This window comes from Ranitomeya variabilis, chromosome 1 (genome assembly GCF_051348905.1).
Source record: "Ranitomeya variabilis isolate aRanVar5 chromosome 1, aRanVar5.hap1, whole genome shotgun sequence".
In the NCBI taxonomy this organism is placed as follows: domain Eukaryota; kingdom Metazoa; phylum Chordata; class Amphibia; order Anura; family Dendrobatidae; genus Ranitomeya; species Ranitomeya variabilis.
The window spans coordinates 419,145,251-419,167,931 of NC_135232.1; the positions used below are offsets into that span (position 1 = coordinate 419,145,251).

General features: G+C 43.2%; 1 protein-coding gene across 5 annotated transcripts in view; it reads left to right on the forward strand.

Moving 5' to 3' along the window:
* The window catches only part of SNAPC3 (small nuclear RNA activating complex polypeptide 3), a 132,678-nt gene that overhangs the window by 43,648 nt on the left and 66,349 nt on the right, over window positions 1–22,681 (forward strand). For 2 of the 5 annotated variants that reach the window (XM_077249245.1, XM_077249243.1), the window contains exon 2: window positions 22,042–22,122. The exons of 1 other annotated variant lie outside the window; for it this stretch is intronic. In XM_077249245.1, coding sequence (XP_077105360.1) covers window positions 22,042–22,122 — 81 coding nt within the window. Of the gene's footprint in view, window positions 1–3,014; window positions 3,039–7,120; window positions 7,286–22,041; window positions 22,123–22,681 lie in introns of all 5 variants that reach the window. 2 more of the 5 variants (XM_077249244.1, XM_077249247.1) reach the window with 2 other exon arrangements.

The following is a 22,681-nucleotide window of genomic DNA, read 5'->3' on the forward strand; positions in this document are numbered from 1 at the left end:
ACCCTCTGAACAACACACTTACCGTATATACTCGAGTATAAGCCGAGATTTTCAGCCCATGTTTTTAGGCCGAAAGTGTCCCTCTCGGCTTATACTCGAGTCATTGTCCCAGGAGGGTCGGCGGGGAGGGTGGATTGGCAGCTGTGACATACTCACCTGCTCTGTCGAGGTCTTTGCATCTCCGGTCTCCGAGCGCTGACAGCTTCTAACAGCGTTGAGCGTTCGCATGGTACCGCTCATTACAGTAATGAATATGGACCCAACTCCACTCCCATAGGGGTGGAGCCGCATATTCATTACTGTGATGAGCGGTACCACGTGACCACTCAACACAGGAAGAAGCTGCCGGCGCCTGGGGAACCAGGGACGTTCAGGGACCGCACCAGAAGCAGGTGAGTATAATGGGGAGGGGGAGCATTGCGCGATAATCACCTCCTCGTTCCGGGCGCCGCTCCGTCTTCCACGTCCTCTGCAGTGACACTCAGGTCAGAGGGCGCGATGACGTGGTTAGTCCGCGGCTTCTGCCTGAACGTTAGTGCAGAGGACGCGGAAGACACAGCGGCGCCGGAACGAGGACCGGTGAGTATTGCAAGTTCCATGGGCCTGAGCGACGAGAGGTGAGTATGTGATTTGTTTTTTTGTTTTTTTTAATCGCAGCAACAGCATATGGGGCAAATATCTCTATGGAGCATCTTATGGGGCCATAATCAACGTTTGTGCAGCACTATATGGGGCAAATATCTTTATGGAGCATCTTATGGGGCCATAATCAACGTTTGTGCAGCATTATATGGGGCAAATATCTCTGGAGCATCTTATGGGGCAATATTCAACGTTTGTGCAGCACTATATGGGGCAAATATCTTTATGGAGCATCTTATGGGGCCATAATCAACGTTTGTGCAGAATTATATGGGGCAAATATCTACATGGAGCATCTTATGGGGCCATAATCAACATTTGTGCAGCATTATATGGGGCAAATATCTTTATGGAACATCTTATGGGGCCATAATCAAAATTTGTGCAGTATTATATGGGGGCAAATATCTCTGGAGCATCTTATGGGGCCATTATCAACATTTGTGCAGCATTATATGGGGCATATTTTAATATGGAGCATCTTATGGGGCCCATCATGAACTGTATGGAGCATCTTATGGGGCCCATCATGAACTGTATGGAGCATTATATGGGGCTCCTGATTCAATATGGATATTCAAAAACACTTAACCTACTGATGTCTCAATTAATTTTACTTTTATTGGTGCCTATTTTTATTTTTCAAATTTACCGGTAGCTGCTGCATTTTCCACCCTAGGCTTATACTCGAGTCATTAAGTTTTCCCAGTTTTTTGTGACAAAATTAGAGGGGTCGGCTTATACTCTAATCAGCTTATACTCGAGTATATACGGTAATTTCCCTCCCTTATGTTATCTTTAGGCTTGCACAAGATCGATACTCCTGCAAATCGTTCATTCATCAAGTCCAGCCGGGACCAGTAAATTGTTTATCTGGCATCTGAGTTGCTAGTGGCTCATGTAGATCCATCCTTTGTTAGTACTTTGAAACCTGGTGAACTTGTGAGGGGCATTTTAAACCTCTTTGTGATCCTGTCTAGTCATAGGTTAAGGAAGGACTACCTCCGGTGGTGCTGTCTGGAGGACTTACCCACAGGTCTAATTCCCTTTTTGTCCTATAGCCGTGCTTCCATTAAGGCAGCATTTTAAGGCTATTTTCCTGCAGACTAACCCTATAGCTGCAAGCAATTAGGGTTTCTGGACATGTCCAGTTCCCTTTTAACTAATTGCCTATGGATGTGTAAGTGGATATCTCTGACATTTTCATGTTTGCTGTTGGAGATGTGTATACATAGCTTTAGTATAAACCACAGTAAAGATACATACACAGCACTCGCCAAAATCTCTTTATTTTTATCCCAATGTAAAGTTCATAAATTGATTTCTTACGGGAGGACAACACATGGCAAGCGCGCAGTGGCTGCTTCACATCTTAAGGCACTTTCTCATGGTCTGTCGGGCACTTGCATCATAGCGCTTAAATTCTCTGCGCTGTAGATCAATTAATATTGTGATGTTCAAAAAGGTTTGAATATGTACAAACAACATTGACCATACATTTAAGAGAGACCTACATTGTACCAGATCATAAATTTACAAAGAGCGAAAAAAGATGGTTCCTCTCATTGAGACCACAAATTCCTAATGCCCCCCCTCCCCCGTTCTATCTCCACTTCGAATCGTAACAGGTCGATCCATTCCTTGGTATAAATGTTGTAAACCAGCTAATCTAAGACATGAAGGATCATTGCCATGACGTTCCTTCATATGATCAATTAATCGTCCAATGTCAAAGAATTTACATGTTCATGAGTATGTGTACATAACTGGCACATTGCCTTATTATATGATAGAAACGACAAGGGAATAAAACTGTACAACATCTGTTCTATGAATGATAAATTACTTACCCTAATCCTATGTCGTACATAATCTATTTAGATCATAGCAGTATGCATTAGAAGGGTTGTCTGTGACTTTAACCTTTATAGCCTATCCATAGGACACCACTCTCACTGGTTCTATCTTGGTTTCTGGGAAAATAATTTTTGAATGCTGGAAACTGCGCTTCTCATTGCTCAGCTTGTTCACGCTGCAGACGTAGCTGTCCAAGGATCCTGTGCGGGTATTGCAGATTCAACTCCTAATCATACTAAATGGGGTAGATTTGCGATACCTGGCTGCTGCCAGTATAGTTTTGACAGAGCTGCTATGTTCCAGCAGCATTCGACGCCAGTAACAGCTTATCTGGAGTGTCAGGTGTTGCACCCCCAGCATTAAGATATCGACAGCCTATCCTAAGGGCTCTTGCACATGACCATATTTTTTTGGGTTTGGGTGCAATCTGACAAAGCAACGGATTGCCCTCAGAACAATGTTATGCTATGGGACTGTGCATGTGTCCGATTTTTTTAATTCCTTTTTCCCCTTAGGACAAGCTGCACTCTTCCATGCAAGTAAGTGAGTTTATGCAAAACATCGGACTACATTTGGATGGCATCTGTGTGGAGTCTGATTTCTGCGCACTGACCGAATAGAGAAAATGGAGAAAGAGACAAGAGAATCAGAGGGGCAGGACAGCAGAGCAGATAGAACTATGAGAGGAGGAGAGGTGAGGGAAGGGTTTACAATATGACACAGCTAAACTCAGCTGTGCTGCCCCATCTCCCCACCCACATGGACCTTATCTAAAAGGTGTGAGGTGTGAAAAGTATCTGATCACTTTTATTAGGTCTAAGTTGGTGTTTACTCATTAGGTGCCAAATACTTTGCTTAATATCTACACTAAGGAAAGGCAAAATTAAAACAAAAACTCAAATGTTTTAATCTGCTCTGCAGTAACTACTACCTTGTGTGTGCAGCTCAGCGTGAAATACTTGGTGAAAAGTCCTTTTCACTGAGTGACTTGGCTTATACAGTTGTGTTCACCAGTCCAGCTTTACGCTAAGGCTCCACTTTTTTCAGTGTGGTATGTAAGACTTTTAATAAGCGAATTGCAATAGATTTTGATGTTGCTATATAGAGGGAAAGGGTTTCTGCTTTCTCAATTTGTTCTGGAATTCCAGCATAGTCAGAGATGGAGTGCTAGCCTCGGAAGGGTAATGTCCTTGCATGAACAAAGCCAATCTTTTCATCACATGTACCATCCTGAGATGCTATGTAGTGTGTACGTATTAAACGTAAATCATCTATGTTCCACGGCTTAAAGGGAATCTGAAAGAAAAACAAAAAGAATATGCAAAGAGCAGGGATCTCTCATAAATATCAATTTTATTCATGCACATACTACAAGCCAAAAGTTAGATTGCTGCTAAAGTTATAGTGCAATACAATACAGATAGAAAAAATAGAAAAAAAACAATAAGTAAAATGTCAATGTACCAATGTGTAAGGCTATGTGCACACGTTGCGGATTTTGCTGAGGGTCCGCAGCAGCTTTCCATGCGTTTACAGTACAATGTAAGCCTATGAAAAACGCAATCCACAGTGCCCATGCTGCGGAAAAGACCGCGAGGAAACGCTGCGGTTTACATTCCGCAGCATGTCAATTCTTTGTGCGGATTCCGCAGTGGTTTACACCTGCTCCACAATAGGAATCCGCACAAAATCCGTGGTAAATCCGCAGGTAAAACGCAGTGCCTTTTACCTGCGGATTTATGAAATCCGCTGCGGAAAAATCAGCAGAGCTAAAAAATACATGTGCACATACCCTAAAGGAGTGAAGGAGAAAACAGACTGAAATAAGAATGCAATGCTATGTAGCACAGAACAAGTGCACATGAAATATATTAATGGGAAGAGAAAAAAATCCCTAAGAGAGAAACAATGTAAGGTCTCACATGAACACGGACATTAAATCATTGCTCAAGAGCATAGCAAGTCATACCGAAGAGGCAAGGAACAAGAGTATAATCAAAAGGTGTATTCCGGAGATTAAAGTAGATAACCCATAATAAGCCATGCGATCCTATAAAACCTATGCCGATAATCAGGTAGGGAAAAGGGACCAAACACCACGTGTATCGCCACAAATATGGGACTTCCTCAAGGGTACTGTTTAGAAGGAATCTATCAGCAGGTTTTTGCTACCTCATCTGAGAGCAGCATAACGTAGAAAAAGGGACCCTGAATCCAACGATGTGTCACTTTACTTAGTGCAGCAGTTGTGAGTTTTTAAATGTAGCAGAGCTCAAAAGCTGTCCCCGCCCACACCCCTTATTAGCAGCTTCCCGTGTAAACTGTGCATTGGCAGTAAGCTGCTAATCAGTTCTGGGGGCGTGGTTGGACCAGTATGCACCCTGGCAGTTAGTCTGGCAGTGGTGATAATCTGTTGCTGATAAAACATTAATTGTATTTAAAGAACATCACACAGCCTTATAAGTGACAGATCGCTGAAGTCAGGGTCTCAGTCCCTACATCATGCTGTCCTCAGATTATATAGCCAAAGCCTGCTGACAAATTTCCTGTAAAGGAAGTTGTATGTCCTGTAAATAAGGTGGCCATTGTATGATTGAAAAGATTTTCATCATTGTAATAAACAAGTTGCGTAAAAAGTTTAGTGACACTTCAATCAGTTGTATACAGATCACTGGCTAAAATTGCTTGCCTTTGTATTTCCAGTGTTCCCATTGCTGTGAGTTAATGGAAATGAGTGACTGAGGAGCACGCATTGGCTCTTCTGACTTACTAAAATAATTGCATTTGTCACCAAAGCTGGAGAGTGGGAACATGTAGCTGTCAAGTTTTTTGTATTTTTTTTTCATAAACTTTCTCTAATTCAAAGGGATTGTGTTAGCAGCTTTAACCTTGCACACTGTTACCAGCACTGGACAACAGACCTGGAAATTCATCTTTCTGTTTTATGTCTTTTTTTGTCTATCTTATGTGTTTCCCTGTTCTCGTTTTTTTTTTTTCCAAGGTCATCACTGTACACAAGAGTTGAGGGTTTTTGCCTGGTTCATCATTTGCAACTTTTCTAAAATTCACAAACGCTGCAAATTTTACGTATGACAAATATTTTTATGGCATTTCACAAACGCTACTTTTTGCAAAAAAGGGCAAGAATAAAGACCATTTTTGATATGAATTAAAATAGTACAGAAGAGTTTTGTACAATTTGGTGCAGAATGTGCCAGTGAATGCCAGGAGGCTAAAAATGATGACTTGAGCCCTATAATGTCTTCTTCTCTCTCATGCTCCTGTTAAGCACATCCACATACTTTTGACCTCTTAAAGGTAAGGTACCGCGTTTGTAGATCATTAATAAATCACTGTAATGCAGCATAACATGCTGCTATAACCAAGTTTTAAATGCATGTGAAACAGATTTTGTGTGTTATATGTGTTTAAAGAAGGAACTGGGGGCTGACATCTTGGTTTTGCAGCAGTAGCAGGGCACTAACAGTGTCATTTTACAGCACCCCATGGACATAGGAGCTAATAGACCGGCGAGGACCCTATCTATAACATTGGAGAGGTGTTAGCAGTGAGCTGGGCACGCCTCTGTGGGCTGCACAACTCACTGCTGTAGGTGTGACTAGCAGCCATTTTATAATAGCCCAGTGCTCTCTGCCGAGCTCCACTTACTCTCTATCACAGGAGCTCCATTCACTCCATTAAGCTGCATTCCCAGCCTGCAGAGAGAGGTGACACCTGACACCTGTCTCTGCCATACAATGTATCTCTCCCCTCCCTCCACAATGCCTGGCCATTCACTGCAGACCTGGAGCTCCTTCTTATCTTACTGAGGGATGAGTCACAGACAGCTCTGCACAGACAATGCTGCTCCATACACACCACATAAACTAACTGTGCTTCTGATGCACTAACTGCTGGTGATAGCAGGTCACAGGGCAGTCACACACAAAATGGCTCTGCCCTGTGATGCTGCTCTTCATTCTGCCCCAGGGATATTAGACCACCCAAAAGGGAGGGAAATGGTGATGTTAGCAGTTACTGCCCAGATTTTCCAGCTAACAGTAAAGCTGGTAAGTCTTACTATAGCTGCTTGAGGTCTAAAACGGAAAATGCTCCCCCTAGTGGTCAATATATATATTTGTAAGAAAATATATAATCTTTTTCATATAGAAATGTTTGCAAACAGTGCAAACATTGCATTAATACATTTTATTTACTATTTTAAGCTTAATTTCACACAAAAACAAGCTACAAGAAAACTGGTGGCACCTTCCCTTTAAATCTGTATTAAAAATGGTGACAAATTCTGACAAAATTTATATTTGCTTAAAGGGGTTTTCTATCCCTGAACTTGGGTTTTTTGTAAACAACCACCCAGCGTGCTGAACCCCCTTTTCCCACACAAGAGTACCCTATATTCTTACGAATTCCTCATAAGGCCTCTTCCAGCTCTGCTCAGGTCTCCTGTTGGTTTCTCTACTTTTTCTTCAGGCTGAATGGGCTTGTTACTAGCTGCAACACTGACCAGCCTGGTAAAGGGGTTGTTCTCTGTCGATTAAGTTTCTGCCCCTGCTGCAGTTTGTTATAAAACAACAAACCGCCCTGTACTCGCCTTCCCCAGGTCCTCCGGCGAGTATCCGGTGTCTGCCATCAACCGCATTCCTTCTACACTGGCAGAGCCACATAGCTTTCTGATTGGCTCCCCACTGTCAAGGTGATGTCAGCGCCACAACCAATGCCAGACATCGGGAGAAGCGGCGCAGACTTGGCCGAGGACACAGGGAAGGTGAGTACTGTGCGGTTTGTTTTCTAGTAGCATTTTTTAGTAATGACTTTGATCTGCTATTGTCTCTAGATAGTTTCATAACCTGAACATTGTTTTTGACTTCTATGTACATTTTAAGCATATCCTCTACAGCAGTCTTATTTTCCCTGATACTATGCAGTCTTTTTTTTTCTTCCATGATCTGATTGTGTAGTATTTTCCTTTTAAAGCTGATCTTGTGCTGCTTCTTAATATTTCAACAGAAACAGGATTGTTCTTTCCAAATCTGTAATACAGTAGAGTATTTATCTGGGTATTTATCCGGCAGGGCATGTGCCCTATATAATAAGATCATACTGGCGCCAATCATATATGGATGTGGTGCTGCAATGCCCCGGCGATCACATACTGTAGGCCAAGTCTAGAGTAGAACATGGCGGTGTTTGTAAGATGTGTATCGTTATGGGAAAGTGTGGGCGATCCTGCAAATCACTGCAGCAAATACTGATGGGTTGCCAGAAGCAACGCTGGAAAAGCAAACTGAATGTAGCAATACCTATATCCTTAAAATTGATATTAAAATAAATACTAGCATGTATCCATAAAAGAAGGGTATAGTTGCTAAATGGAAGAATGGCAGACCATTCGGAATATACGAAACGCCAAAAAGCACAGCCCGAACTTAGGGTCTTAAAAAGCGAATGCAAGTACAACTTTTATTAATTCAATAAAATTTACTTTATTTAAACATAAGTGGAAAATGGTAGCACTCTAGCAAAATGTGCCCGTACTTGGAAAATAGTACAAAAAACAATAGTATCAGAACAAATTATATAAAATACAAAAAAAATATACAAAAATATATTTTAAAAGAAACAGCGGGCCAAAAAGTGTGTAAATATTAAGAAAATTACCTAGGAACATGTATACATATCTCACAGATAAAGATATACGGTATCCAATAAATACAATGTAAATTCCTTATGTATACATATTCTCCTTCAGATGCTCAAAAAGGTGCCTTTCACGTGTGCAGCATATTAAATAGGGAATAACAAACTAAATATATATATATATATATATAATATATATATATACTAGCTGAAGAGCCCGGCGTTGCCTGGGCATAGTAAATATCTGTGGTTAGTTATAGCACATCACTTCTCTTATTTTCCCATCACGCCTCTCATTTTCTCCCTCACATCTCTCATTTTCCCCCTCACTCCTCTCATTCCCCCCTAACACTTGTCACTTCGACCTCACATCTGTCATTTTCCAATCACTCCACTATTTTCCCACACTCCTCTCATTTTGCACTCACACCTTTTTCATTTTCACCTCACACCTCTCATTTTCACCTCAGTATATACGTTTGTCATCTTCCTTTTATATAGTATACACCTGTATGTCATCTCCTGTATATAGTATATACCGGTATGTCATCTCCCCTGTAAATAGTATATACCTGCTGTATGTCATCTCCTATATATAGTATATACCTGTATGTCATCTCTTCTGTATATAGTATATACCTGTATGTCATCTCTTCTGTATATAGTATATACCTGTATGTCATCTCCTATATATAGTATATACCTCTGTCATCTCCTGTATATATAGTTTATACTTGCTGTATGTCATCTCCTCTTTTATATAGTATATACCTGTATGTCATCTCCTCCTGTATATAGTATATACGTGTGTCATCTCCTCCTGTATATAGTGTATACCTGTATGTCATCTCCTCCTATATTTTAGTATATACCTGTGTCATCTCCTCCTGTATATAGTACATACCTGTATGTCATCTCCTCCTGTATATAGTATATACCTGTATGTCATCTCCTCCTGTATATAGTATATACCTGTATGTCATCTCCTCCTATATTTTAGTATATACCTGTGTCATCTCCTCCTGTATATAGTATATACCTGTGTCATCTCCCCCTGTATATAGTATATACCTGTCATCTCCTCCTGTATATAGTATATACGTGTGTCATCTCCCCTGTATATAGTATATATCGGTCATCTCCTCCTGTATATAGTATATACCTGTCATCTCCTCCTGTATATAGTATATACGTGTGTCATCTCCTGTATATAGTATATATCGGTCATCTCCTCCTGTATATAGTATATACCTGTGTCATCTCCTCCTGTATATAGTATATACCTGTGTCATCTCCTGTATATAGTATATACCTGTGTCATCTCCTCCTGTATATAGTATATACCTGTGTCATTTCCTCCTGTATATAGTATATACCTGTGTGTCATCTCCTCCTGTATATAGTATATACCTGTGTGTCATCTCCTCCTGTATATAGTATATACCTGTGTGTCATCTCCTCCTGTATATAGTATATACCTGTGTGTCATCTCCTCCTGTATATAGTATATACCTGTGTGTCATCTCCCCTGTATATAGTATATATCTGTGTGTCATCTCCTGTATTAGACCTCGTTCACACATTATGTGCTCAGTATTTTTACCTCAGTATTTGTAAGCTAAATTGGCAGCCTGATAAATCCCCAGCCAACAAGAAGCCCTCCCCCCTGGCAGTATATCTTAGCTCACACATACACATAATAGACAGGTCATGTGACTGACAGCTGCCGTATTTCCTATATGGTACAGTTGTTGCTCTTGTAGTTTGTCTGCTTATTAATCAGATTTTTATTTTTGAAGGATAATACCAGACTTGTGTGTGTGTTGAGTTGCGTGTGGCGACATGCGTGTAGCAACTTTTTGTGTGTCGTGTTGCATGTGACAGGATAGTGTAGCAAGTTGTGTGTAGCAAGTTTTGCGCGTGGCGAGCTTTGCGCGTGGTGAGTTTCATGTGTGGTGCCTTTTGAGTATGTGCAAGTTTTGTGTGAAGCAACTTTTGCATGTGTTGCAATTTTTCCGCGTGTGCAAGTTTTGCGTGTGGCGAGTTTTCCATGAGGTGAGTTTTGCATGTGTGGCGAGTTTTGCGTGAGCCTAGTTTTGCATGTGGTGAATTTTGCGCGTGGCGAGTTTTGAGCGGTGACTTTTGTGTTTCGACTTATGTGGCGAGGTTGGTGTATGTGTGGTGAAATGTGTGCTGAGGGTGATATACCATATTTTTTCGCTTTGTAAGACGCTCCGGATTATAAGACGCACCCCAAATTTTGAGGAGAAAAATAGGAAAAAACTTCTTTTAATAAATTGGTGGGGCGTCTTATAATCCATGCGTCTTATTACTTACCAGGGGTTGTGGCTGTGGTGGATCAGGGTCCCAGGGTCGTTGCTGGAGGCAGGAGTGGAGCATTGCTGCAGGCTGGGATGAGGGGGTCTGCAGGGGGCTCCTGTGCTGCAAGCTGAGATGAGGGGTCTGCAGGGGGCTCCTGTGCTGCAGGCTGAGATGAGGGGGCCTGCAGGGCTGTCTCCGATGCTGCAGGGCTGTCTCCGGTGCTGCGGGGGGCTCTGGCGACATTTTGTGAAAGGCCAGAGCCCCCAGCAGTTCGTCCATGCGTTTCTGTATGACTGACTCCTGGAAAATGGCCGCCGTAATCTCGAGAGATGAGATCTCAGCGCTGAAAAATCATCTCCCGAGATTCCGGTGGCCATTTTCCCGGAGTCAGTCATACTGGAACTAACTCCGGTAAAATGGCCGCCGGAATCTCGAGAGATGCGATCTCCGAGCTGAAATCTCATCTCCCGAGATTCCTGCGGCTATTTTCCCGGAGTTAGTCATACTGGAACGCATGGACGAACTGCTGGGGGGCTCTGGTCTTTAACAAAATGTCGCCAGAGCCCCCCGCAGCACCGGAGCCTCCAGCATCACCCGGGGCAGCAGCGGACAACCCCGGCAGCGGCGGCGGGCGACAGCGGCGGGCAGTAGCGGTGGCGGACACCCCCTCATCCCAGCCTGTAATGGTAAGCGGTATATCCGCTTTGTTAGACGCACCCACATTTCCCCCCCAAATTTGGGGGAAATAAAGTGCGTCTTACAAAGCGGAAAATACGGTATGTGTTCAAGCACGTGGTAGTGTGTGGCGCATTTTGTGTGTGTGTTCATATCCCCGTGTGTGGTGATTATCCCATGTCGGGGCCCCACCTTAGCAACTGTACGGTATATACTCTTTGGCGCCATCGCTCTCACTCTTTAAGTCCCCCTTGTTCACATCTGGCAGCTGTCAATTTGCCTCCAACACTTTTCCTTTCACTTTTTCCCCATTATGTAGATAGGGGCAAAATTGTTTGGTGAATTGGAACGCGCGGGGTTAAAATTTCGCCTCACAACTGAACATAGCCTATGACGCTCTCGGGGTCCAGACGCGTGACTGTGCAAAATTTTGTGGCTGTAGCTGCGACTGTGCAGATGCCAATCCTGGACATACACACATACATACACACACACCACATTCAGCTTTATATATTAGACTAGCTGTACTACCCGGCTTCGCCCGGGGTAATAACTGCTGTTAGCAAAATAGAATGTGTTAACAAAAATTTATTCTGCACAAAAAAACCACTAAACAAATAGATAGAAATGTAATTATTAAAAGGCAAAAACTAAGCTAATAGAAGCATTTTACAACATATATTTCAACACCAGAGATATTCCACACAGATTTAACTAAATTGGCCAAGTAATGTGAAGTAATCTTCTACTACTTATTCGAGAGCCTTTTGATAAACAACATTCTTAGTTTTTCCTTCAGGTGCAAAGACAAACAGATTTTTGGCTGTTCCAACTCTTGAACAGGCCACATAAAGTTGACCATGAGAAAAGCATGGAGATTGTAAATCTAAGCTAGCTGAAGAGCCCGGCGTTGCCTGGGCATAGTAAATATCTGTGGTTAGTTATAGCACCTCACTTCTCTTATTTTCCCATCATGCCTCTCATTTTCCCCATCACATCTTTCATTTTCCCCCTCACATCTCTCATTTTCTCCCTCACACCTCTCATTTTCCCCCTCACTCCTCTTATTTTCCCCCTCACTCCTCTCATTCCCCCCTAACACTTGTCATTTCGACCTCACATCTGTCATTTTCCGATCACTCCACTATTTTCCCTCACTCCTCTCATTTTGCACTCACACCTTTTCATTTTCACCTCACACCTCTCATTTTCACCTCAGTATACACCTGTATGTCATCTCCTGTATATAGTATATACCTGTATGTCATCTCCCCTGTATATAGTATATACCTGCTGTGTCATCTCCCCTGTATATAGTATATACCTGTATGTCATCTCCTCCTATATATAGTATATACCTGTATGTAATCTCCTCCTGTATATAGTATATACCTGTGTGTCATCTCACCTATATATAGTATATATCTGTGTGTCATCTCCTCCTGTATATAGTATATACCTGTATGTCATCTCCTCCTATGCATAGCATATACCTGTATGTCATCTCCTCCTGTATATACTATATACCTGTAGGTAATCTGCTCATGTATATAGTATATACCTGTGTGTCATCTCCTTCTGTATATAGTATATACCTGTATGTCATCTGCTGTATGTAGTATGTACCTGTATGTCATCTCCTCCTCTATATAGTATATACCTGTGTGTCATCTCCCCTGTAAATAGTATATATCTGTGTGTCATCTCCTCCTGTATATAGTATATATCTGTATGTCATCTCCTCCTGTATTAGACCTCGCTCACACGTTATTTGGTCAGTATTTTTACCTCAGTATTTGTAAGCTAAATTGGCAGCCTGATAAATCTCCAGCCAACACTAAGCCCACCCCCTGGCAGTATATATTAGCTCACGCATACACATAATAGACTGGTCATGTGACTGACAGCTGCCGGATTCCTATATGGTACATTTGTTGCTCTTGTAGTTTTTCAGCTTATTAATCAGATTTTTATTTTTGAAGGATAATACCAGACTTGTGTGTGTTTTAGGGCGAGTTTCGTGTGTCAAGTTGTGTGTGTTGAGTTGCGTGTGGCGACATGCATGTAGCGACTTTTGTGAGATGAGTTTTGTGTGGCAACATGCGTGTAGCAACTTTTTGTGTGTCGAGTTGCATGTGACAGGTTAGTGTAGCAAGTTGTGTGCAGCAAGTTTTGCGCATGGCGAGTTTTGCGCGTGGCGAGTTTTATGTGTGGTGCCTTTTGAGTATGTGCAAGTTTTGTGTGAGGCAACTTTTGCATGTGTTGCAACTTTTGTGCTTGTGGCAATTTTTCCGCGTGTGCAAGTTTTGCGTGTGGCGAGTTTTCCATGAGGTGAGTTTTGCATGTGGAGAGTTTTGCGTGTGGCGAGTTTTGAGCTGCGACTTTTGTGTTTCAACTTTTATGTGGCGAGGTTGGTGTATGTGTGGTGAAATGTGCGCTGAGGGTGGTATATGTGTTCGAGCACGTGGTAGTGTGTGGCGCATTTTGTGTGTGTGTTCATATCCCCGTGGTGGTGTGGTGATTATCCCATGTCGGGGCCCTACCTTAGCAACTGTACAGTATATACTCTTTGGCGCCATCGCTCTCATTCTTTAAGTCCCCCTTGTTCACATCTGGCAGCTGTTAATTTGCCTCCAACACTTTTCCTTTCATTTTTTCCCCATTATGTAGATAGGGGCAAAATTGTTTGGTGAATTGGAAAGCGCGGGGTTAAAATTTCACCTCACAACATAGCCTATGACGCTCTCGGGGTCCAGACGTGTGACTGTGCAAAATTTTGTGGCTGTAGCTGCGACGGTTCAGATGCCAATCCCGGACATACATACACACATACATACACACGTTCAGCTTTATATATTAGATATACATATATATATCTCAAAGTGTAAGCAAATCATGTGTTAAAAAGTGTATATAATAATAGTAACACCATTTGAGCTATTAAGAGTCATACAAAGTGCTGAATTATAAAAATATTTGAAAAAAGAAGCAATACAAAGTGAAAGGGGTAGTGAACCCATAAATGATGAAACACACTGGGGTAAAATGCAGCCAAGAGCTGTGTGTAGGTACCTTTAAGGCCCGCCGGTCCAAGTACAGCACACCCTAAACAATGCTGGGTAAAATCCGTGTTGTTTTTTTTTTTCCTTATACATTTTTGCATGTGTTTTTTTTTCTTTTCTATTCATTAAAATGGGTGAAAACCGCTGAAAGAATCGACAGGCTGCAGATTTGAAACTGCTTCAAAAGTGCAAGGAGAAAAATAAGATGCATGTGATTTCAGGAAAAAAACACAATTCTGACATTGTTTTTTGGGAATTGTTTTTTGCATTGTAAAAAATGACCATGCAATATGATTCTCCTGATCAATACAATTATGGCAATGCCAAGCATGTCCATTTTTTTTTATTATTTTAGTGGTGAAAAAAAAATTCAAGCAAAAAATTGGCGTTGTCCTCTTATTCTGAGACCGTAACATATTTAATTTTTGTCTGATGGAGCTGTAGGATAGCTTATCTATCTTTTATTTATACCATTTGGGGATAGATTTGACTTTGATCACTTGTTAAAGCATTTTCTATGGGATTGTGGCCACCAAATAATGTAATTGTGTAGTTTAATTTTTTGCGATTACCGTGATTGCCGATCGGGTTAATTGTTCTTATATTTTCATAGATCGGACTTTTCTGAATGTGGCGATACCAAATATGTGTATTTTACTTTAATGTTTTTAATATCTTTATTTTCACTAGGGGGCAAAGGGGTGTGATGTGAATATTTATTTATTTATTTTTTTCAAATTTATTTTTCATATTTTTTTAATTTAATTTAATTTTTTTAACTGATTTTGCTAGCCAAGGGGACTTGAAGATGCGATCGTCCGATCGCTTGTGCTATATGCAGGGATGGTTCTGCATATAGCAGAAATGATTCTCCACAGCTCACGGGGGTCATCAGCTGACCCCTGGCTGTCATGATAACTCGCGATCACGTCACGGGCATGCCAGTTGGCGTAAGTTAGGACACTTGCGCTTGTCGGTGTGACTTAAATGATGCTGTCAGAAATTGACAGCAGCATTTAACAGGTTAAAGGGAATGTGTCACCCCCAAAATCGATGGTGAGGTAAGCTCACCGTCATCAGGGGCTTATCTACAGCATTCTGTAATGCGGTAGATAAGCCCCCGATGTTACCTGAAAGATGAGAAAAAGAGGTTAGATTATGCTCACCCAGGGGCGGTCTCGCTGCGGTCCGGTCAAATGGGTGTCTCAGGTCCACTCCGGCTCCTCCTATCTTCATTCCATGACGTCCTCTTCTGGTCTTCACGCCGCGGCTCCGGCGCAGGCGTACTTTGTCTGCCCTGTTGAGGGCAGAGCAAAGTACTGTAGTGCTAGTGTAGTGAGGACGTCATGGAATGAAGATGGGAGGCCCTGTACCTGACCTGAGACGCCCATCGGAGCGGGACCGCCCCTGGGTGAGTATAATCTAACGTCTTTTTCTCCTCTTTCAGGTAACATCGGGGGCTTATCTACAGCATTACCGAATGCTGTAGATAAGCCCCTGATGACGGTGAGCTTACCTCACCATCGATTTTGAGGGTGACAGGTTCCCTTTAACAATCACGGGCTCCGCTCCACCTGCGATTGTTATCTGCAGGTCCTGGCTGTAATACACAGCCATCACCTGCTGGGTATGGGGCGGGTTCGCTGCGTGACGCAGCTCCATACACTCGCTTCCGACTTAAGCCGTATTCCGTAGCGGCCAAAAGTTTAGCATTTTTTTGAAGGTGTGATTACTTCTGTTTGGTTGCTGTGATGCCATTTTCCTGGTGATGAGTTGAAAATGCATGAAGTTGTCATCATGCAAGACCTTAAGGTACCTTCACACTAAACGACTTTACAACGATAACGATAGCGATCTGTGACGTTGCAGCGTCCTGGATAGCGATATCGTTGTGTTTGACACGCAGCAGAGATCTGGATCCCGCTGTGATATCGCTGGTCGGAGCTAGAAGTCCAGAACTTTATTTGGTCATCAGATCGGCGTGTATCGTCGTGTTTGACAGCAAAAGCAACGATGCCAGCAATGTTTTACAGTGGTAACCAGGGTAAATATCGGGTTACTAAGCGCAGGGCCGCGTTTAGTAACCCGATGTTTACCCTGGTTACCATTGTAAATGTAAAAAAAACCAAACAGTACATACTCACGTTCTGCTGTCTGTCACACGTCCCTTGCCGTCTGGTTCCCGCACTGACTGTGAGTGCCGGCCGTAAAGTGAAAGCAGAGCACAGCAGTGACGTCACTGCTGTGCTGTGCCTTACGGCCAGCACTCACAGTCAGTGCAGGAAGCAGACACCGGGGGACGTGTGACAGACAGCAGAAGGTGAGTATGTACTGTTTGGTTTTTTTACATTTACAATGGTAACCAGGGTAAACATCGGGTTACTAAGCGCGGCCCTGCGCTTAGTAACCCGATGTTTACCCTGGTTACCCAGGGACCTCGGCATCGTTGGTCGCTGGAGAGCTGTCTGTGTGACAGCTCTCCAGCGACCAAACAGCGACGCTGCAGCGATCGGCATCGTTGTCGATATCGCTGCAGCGTCGTTTAGTGTGAAGGTACCTTTAATTTTAACCAAAATGCTTTAGAATATAGGTATGTTCATTTAATTAAAGAAAACTGACTGCCAAAAGTTTTGCATATACTACGGTATTTATTGATCACAACACAGGTCATTGTTTCCAAAGCCTAGCCTAGTATTTGTAGCATAACCTCTTGCTATAATTACTGCACCACACCTATGGGGCATTGAAGCCACTAGGGTATTCAAGACATCTCGAGGGATCTTGCTCCATTCCATTTACAAATCTGCAAACAATTCATCTTTATTGCTATGGGTATGAGCCCCAACTCGTTACCCTAACTCATCTCAAAGGTTCTCTATAGGATTTAACCCCTTAAGAACCATGGGTATTTCAGTTTTTGCATTTACGTTTTTTGCTCCTTTTCTTCCCACGGCCATAACTTTTATTTTTCAATATGGCCATGTGAGGGTTTGTTTTTTGCGGGACGAGTTGTACTTTTGATTGACACCATTGGTTTTACCACGCAGGGTACTCCAAAATGGGAAAAATATGCTAAGTACGGTGAAATTGAAAAAAAGTGCAATCCCACACTTGTTTTTTGTTTGGCATTTTTACCATGTTCACTAAATGCTAAAACTGACCTGATATTATGATTCTACAGGTCATTACGAGTTCATAGACACCAAACATGTCTAGGTTCTTTTTTATCTAAGTGGTGAAAATTAATTCTAAACTTTGTTAAAAAAAAAATTGCGCCATTTTCCAATACCCATAGCGTCTCCATTTTTCATGATCTTGGGTTGGGTGAGGGCTTAGTTTTTGATCACCGAGCTGTTGTTTTTAGTGATGCCATATTGATGCAGATACGTTCTTTTGATCGCCCGTTATTGTATTTTAATGCAATATCGCTGCGACCAAAAAAAGCATAATTCTGGTGTTTTTACATTTTTCTCGCTACACTGTTTAACGATCAGATTAATCCTTTTTTTAATTATTGATCGGGCGATTCTGAACGTGGCGATACCAAATATTATTATACATTTTTATAGTGCCATTTATTCCATGACACTTTACATGTGAAAAAGGGGCAAATATAGACAAGTACAATAAACATGAGCAATACAAGACACAAAAGTACAGGAGGAGGACCCAGCCCGCGAGGGCTCACAGTGTACAAGGGATGGGTGAGGATACACTAGGAGAGGGTAGAGCTGGTTGTGTGGCGGATCAGTAGACTGAGGATCGCTGCAGGTTGTTTTATGTGGAGCGTTTAGGTTTAGCAACAATCATTCACATTTTGAAGACTTTCTATAATGTTTTTTTTTAGGTATGTGTATGTTTTATTTTTTATGTATTATTTTGAATGGGGTGAAAGGGGAGTGATTTGAACTTTTTATATTTTTAAGAACTTTTTTTTTGGTAACTTTTGGCGTGCTTCAAGAGCTGCCATAACCCGATCGGCTCTGCTACATACAGGTGATGATCAGATCGCCTGTATGTAGCAGTATTACTCACTTGCTATGAGCGCCGACCACCAGGCGGTGCTCATAGCAATGTGGTAGTGACAACCATAGGGGTCTCCAGCAAACCTCTGGTTGTCATGCTGACCCATCGGCAACCCGTAGTCATGTGACACAGGTGCTAATGGGAGGCGTTAATGACGCGCTTCCTGCGCATGCATGTTAAATGCCGCTGTCAGAGTTTGACAGCAGCATTTAACAAGTTAACAGCCGCGGGTGGATCTCTTCTACCCGCGGCTGTTAGGGGCACATGTCAGTTGATCACATCAGCTGTCATGTGCCGGAAAAGGTGCGGGCTGACTGCCGAAGCCCGCGCCAAACAATGAGTGGCGTCCAATGACTGACTGACTGTCAGTCATTGGACGTTAAGGCTACTTTCACACTAGCGTCGTACTCGGCCCGTCACAGTGCGTCGGGCCAACGTACCGACGCTAGCAGTGAATGCGCCGCACAACGGAGGCAGCGGATGCTGTTTTTCCACGCATCCGCTGCCCCATTGTGAGGTGGGGGCGGAGTTCCGGCCACGCATGCGCGGTCGGAAATGGCGGACCGTCGGCACAAAAAACCGTTTTTTGCTGCCGGCGGTCCGCCAAAACATGACGCAACCGTCGCAATGCGTCGCCAATGTAAATCTATGGGGAAAAAACGCATCCTGCAGACAACTTTGCAGGATGCGTTTTTTCGCCAAAACGACGCATTGCGACGTATGCACAAAAACGCTAGTGTGAAAGTAGCCTAAGGGGTTTATTCATGTGATCATTGGATGTTAAGGGGTTAAATCAGGTGATTGCGTTGTCCATTGCAACAGGCGAACATTTTTCTTTACTAATTTTTTGCTAAATTGGATGTGTGCTTAGGATCATTGTCTTGCTGGAAATTCCAGCCCCTGCCTACTTTGGTTTTACCATGTGGCAGCATTACATTCTCCAGTATATCCTTGAACATGGTAGCATTCGTATTTCCATCAATTCTACGCTGAGGGCCAATGGCAGATGCAGAAAAGCAGCCCCAGATCATTGCCACCATCATGTTTCACTGTAGGTGTTTGGTACTTTACATCATTACGCTTTCCAATTAGGCAGTATATATATAGGGCTTGCCATCACTACCAAACAGATTGAACTTGGATACATCCGACCACAATACCTCAGACCAATCTGACATTTTCCCATCCCCTGATGGCGCCGCACATGCGGTGAAACATGTTGGGTGGGGTCAAGCACTTCAATATTGTTTGTCCCATTCAGCCGATAAGTATTGACATCCTGGAATGTCATACTATATAACTGTCCTAATGCAGCTAAAGGACTAATATAATCTTCAGGCAGATTAGGGACAATCTTTTAACTTACTGTTTGTGTACCCTCTTTTAGTGGATTTAATAAAGGTTAATTTTTATGGTTTAATAGAGATGGATCTGTTTAGGGTTCTCCCCAATTTGGGAATAATTTTTTTTGCTAAGCCATTTTGATCTCAGTCGGGAAAAACTGTAGTAAATATTCTGAAAGAGTTGACCTACTACATTAAAAAAAACACAAAACAGGGAAAAAAATAAAATAAAAATGCAAAAAACGCTGTGTGTGAATAAGAGTTTTTTTTAAATCTCATTGATTTTGCCATTACTCAAAAGCACATTGCTTTCCATACACAACATTGTCTTCCCATCACCAATCGAAAACTGATGCAAAGTGCTCAGTGGCGTTCTTAGCTTCTGAGAAACTCTGTGCAAAGTCTGTTAAAGGGAACCTGTCACCCCCAAAATCGAAGATGAGCTAAGCCCACTGACATCAGGGGCTTATCTACAGCATTCTGTAATGCTGTAGATAAGCCCCCGATGTATCCTGAAAGATGAGAAAAAGAGGTTAGATTATACTCACCTGGGGGGGTGTCCGATCCGATGGGTGTCGCGGTCCGGGGCCTCCCATCTTCTTACGATGACGTCCTCTTCTTGTATTCACACTCCAGCGCAGGCGCACATTGTCTGCCCTATTGAGGGCAGAGCAAAGTACTGCAGTGCGCAGGCGCTGGGAAAGGTCAGAGAGGCCCAGCAATCTGCGCACTGCAGTACTTTGCTGTGCCCTCAACAGGGCAGACAAAGTATGCCGGAGCCGCAGCGTGAAGACAAGAAGAGGACGTCATCGTAAGAAGATGGGAGGCCCCGGACCGCGACGCCATTCGGATCGGACCGCCCCCCTCCCAGGTGAGTATAATCTAACCTTTTTTTCTCATCTTTCAGGATACATCGGGGCTTATCTACAGCATTACAGAATGCTGTAGATAAGCCCCTGATGCTAGTGGGCTTAGCTCATCTTCGATTTTGGGGGTGACAGGTTCCCTTTAAGTGCTGCTGACAGATTCCCTTTAAGAACACAATTGTATTTATGCAATAGCTAGCAGTAATGTATAGCTTGCAATGTGGTAATACAGTAATATTGATGTACAGCTCTCTCTACTGATAGATTTCCTTTTAGTTAAACATCATCCACTTTGCTGGTACTGTAAAATGTGTTGCCAAATATACAACGTATGAAACTAGCCCAGCAGAAATGGCATTATAAAATTTGTTTACTTTGATGAATTGTGCACTGGTATATGCCATACTTCTTAATTAACCTGCAAAATAGTTAAATGAGAAACATTACTGTGCCTACCTTTTGTGAGCAGCCGAGTGAGCCTAGCTATCACATAAAATAAAGTAGATATATATATATATATCTAACTAGCTATTGAACCCGTTCTACGCCCGGGTGGCGAGCATTTATATTGGTATATGGTCTCCATCCTGGTATGTGTTGCCTCCATCCTGCGCCCTAAATTTGTCATGTGCTGCTACCATCTTGCGCCCCCATCCTGTCATGTGCAGCCCCCATCCTGTTTTGTGTGCCTCCATCTTGTGATGTGCTACTGTCTTCCTGAGCACTCATCCTGCCACGTGCTCCCATCCTGTACCCCAATCCTGTCATGTGGTGGTCCCATCCTGTACCCCAATCCTGTCATGTGCTGCTATCATCATGCGCCCGCATCCTGTCATGTGCTGCTCCCATCCTGAGCCCTCATCCTGTCATGTGCTCCCATCCTGCGCCCCCATGCTGTCATGTGCTGCTCCCATCCTGCGCCCCCGTTCTGTCATGTGCTGCTCCCATCCTGAGCCCCCATTCTGTCATGTGCTGCTGCCATCCTGCGCCCCCATTCTGTCATGCGCTGCCCCCATTCTGTCATGTACTGCTCCCATCCTATGCCCCAGTTCTGTCATGTGCTGCTACCATCCTGCGGCCCCATTCTGTCATGTGCTGCTCCCATCCTGCGCCCCCATTCTGACGTGCTGCACCCATCCTGCGCCTCCATTCTGTCATTTGCTGCTCCCATCCTACGCCCCCATCCTGTCATGTGCTGCTCCCATCCTGCGCGCCCGTTCTGTCATGTGCTGCTTCCATCCTGCACCCCCGTTCTGTCATGTGCTGCTGCCATCCTGCACCTCCGTTCTGTCATGTGCTGCCCTATTCTGTCATGTGCTGCTCTATTCAGTCATGTGCTGCTACCATCCAAGGCTTGGGACAGAGTGACGCTCCCAGCGTTATATTATAGATTCTGCAGTAGGTGAGCTGCATATTATATTATTCTGCTGGGGGTGAACTGTATATTATAATATTCTGCAGTAGATGAGCTGTATATTATAATATTCTGCAGTAGATGAGTAGAAGTAAATTGTAAAATCCATCCCCTGTTCTGTTAAACCAATTACGGTATTGAATATATATTGTTTTGTTTTGTTTTGTTTTTTTTAGTGTGGATTCATTAAGAAGTAATGAGGAGGAGGAGCCTGATACGGAAAAAGTCTCTGAAGATAGCTGCCTGGTGACGTTGAGGTATGCTTTGTTCAGTGAATATAGTCTTAGCGCTATAGAAAAAAATACTTAAAGGGAACCTGTCACCAGGTTTGGCCGATAAGAGATATGGCCATCACCTTTCGCAGGCATACTTCTCTGACCTATTGAGGGCAGAGCAAAGTACTGTAGTGCGCAGGTGCTGGGAAAGGTCAGTGAGGCCCAGCACCTGCGCACTGCAGTACTTTGTTCTTCCCTCAACAGGACAGAGCAGTACGCCTGCACAGGAGCGCTGTGCCGAGGAGACTGTGCGTATGAGGAAGGGACACGGCATCCACACAAAGCAAGCAGGAGGACGGGGATCGTAAGAAGATGGGAGGCGCCGGAGCAAGACCAGGGACCCCCATCGGACCGGACTGCCCTCCCCCCGGTGAGTTTAATAAAAGTTATTTTTCTTATAGGTCGGGTTGGGGGCTTATTATACAGCATTTTTTAATGCTGTATATAAGTCCTGAAAGGTGATGGCCTTAACCTGGTGACAGGTTCACTTAAAATTTCACGTATCATTATGATAAAATAAAACCAGAAAAAAGCCTGTACA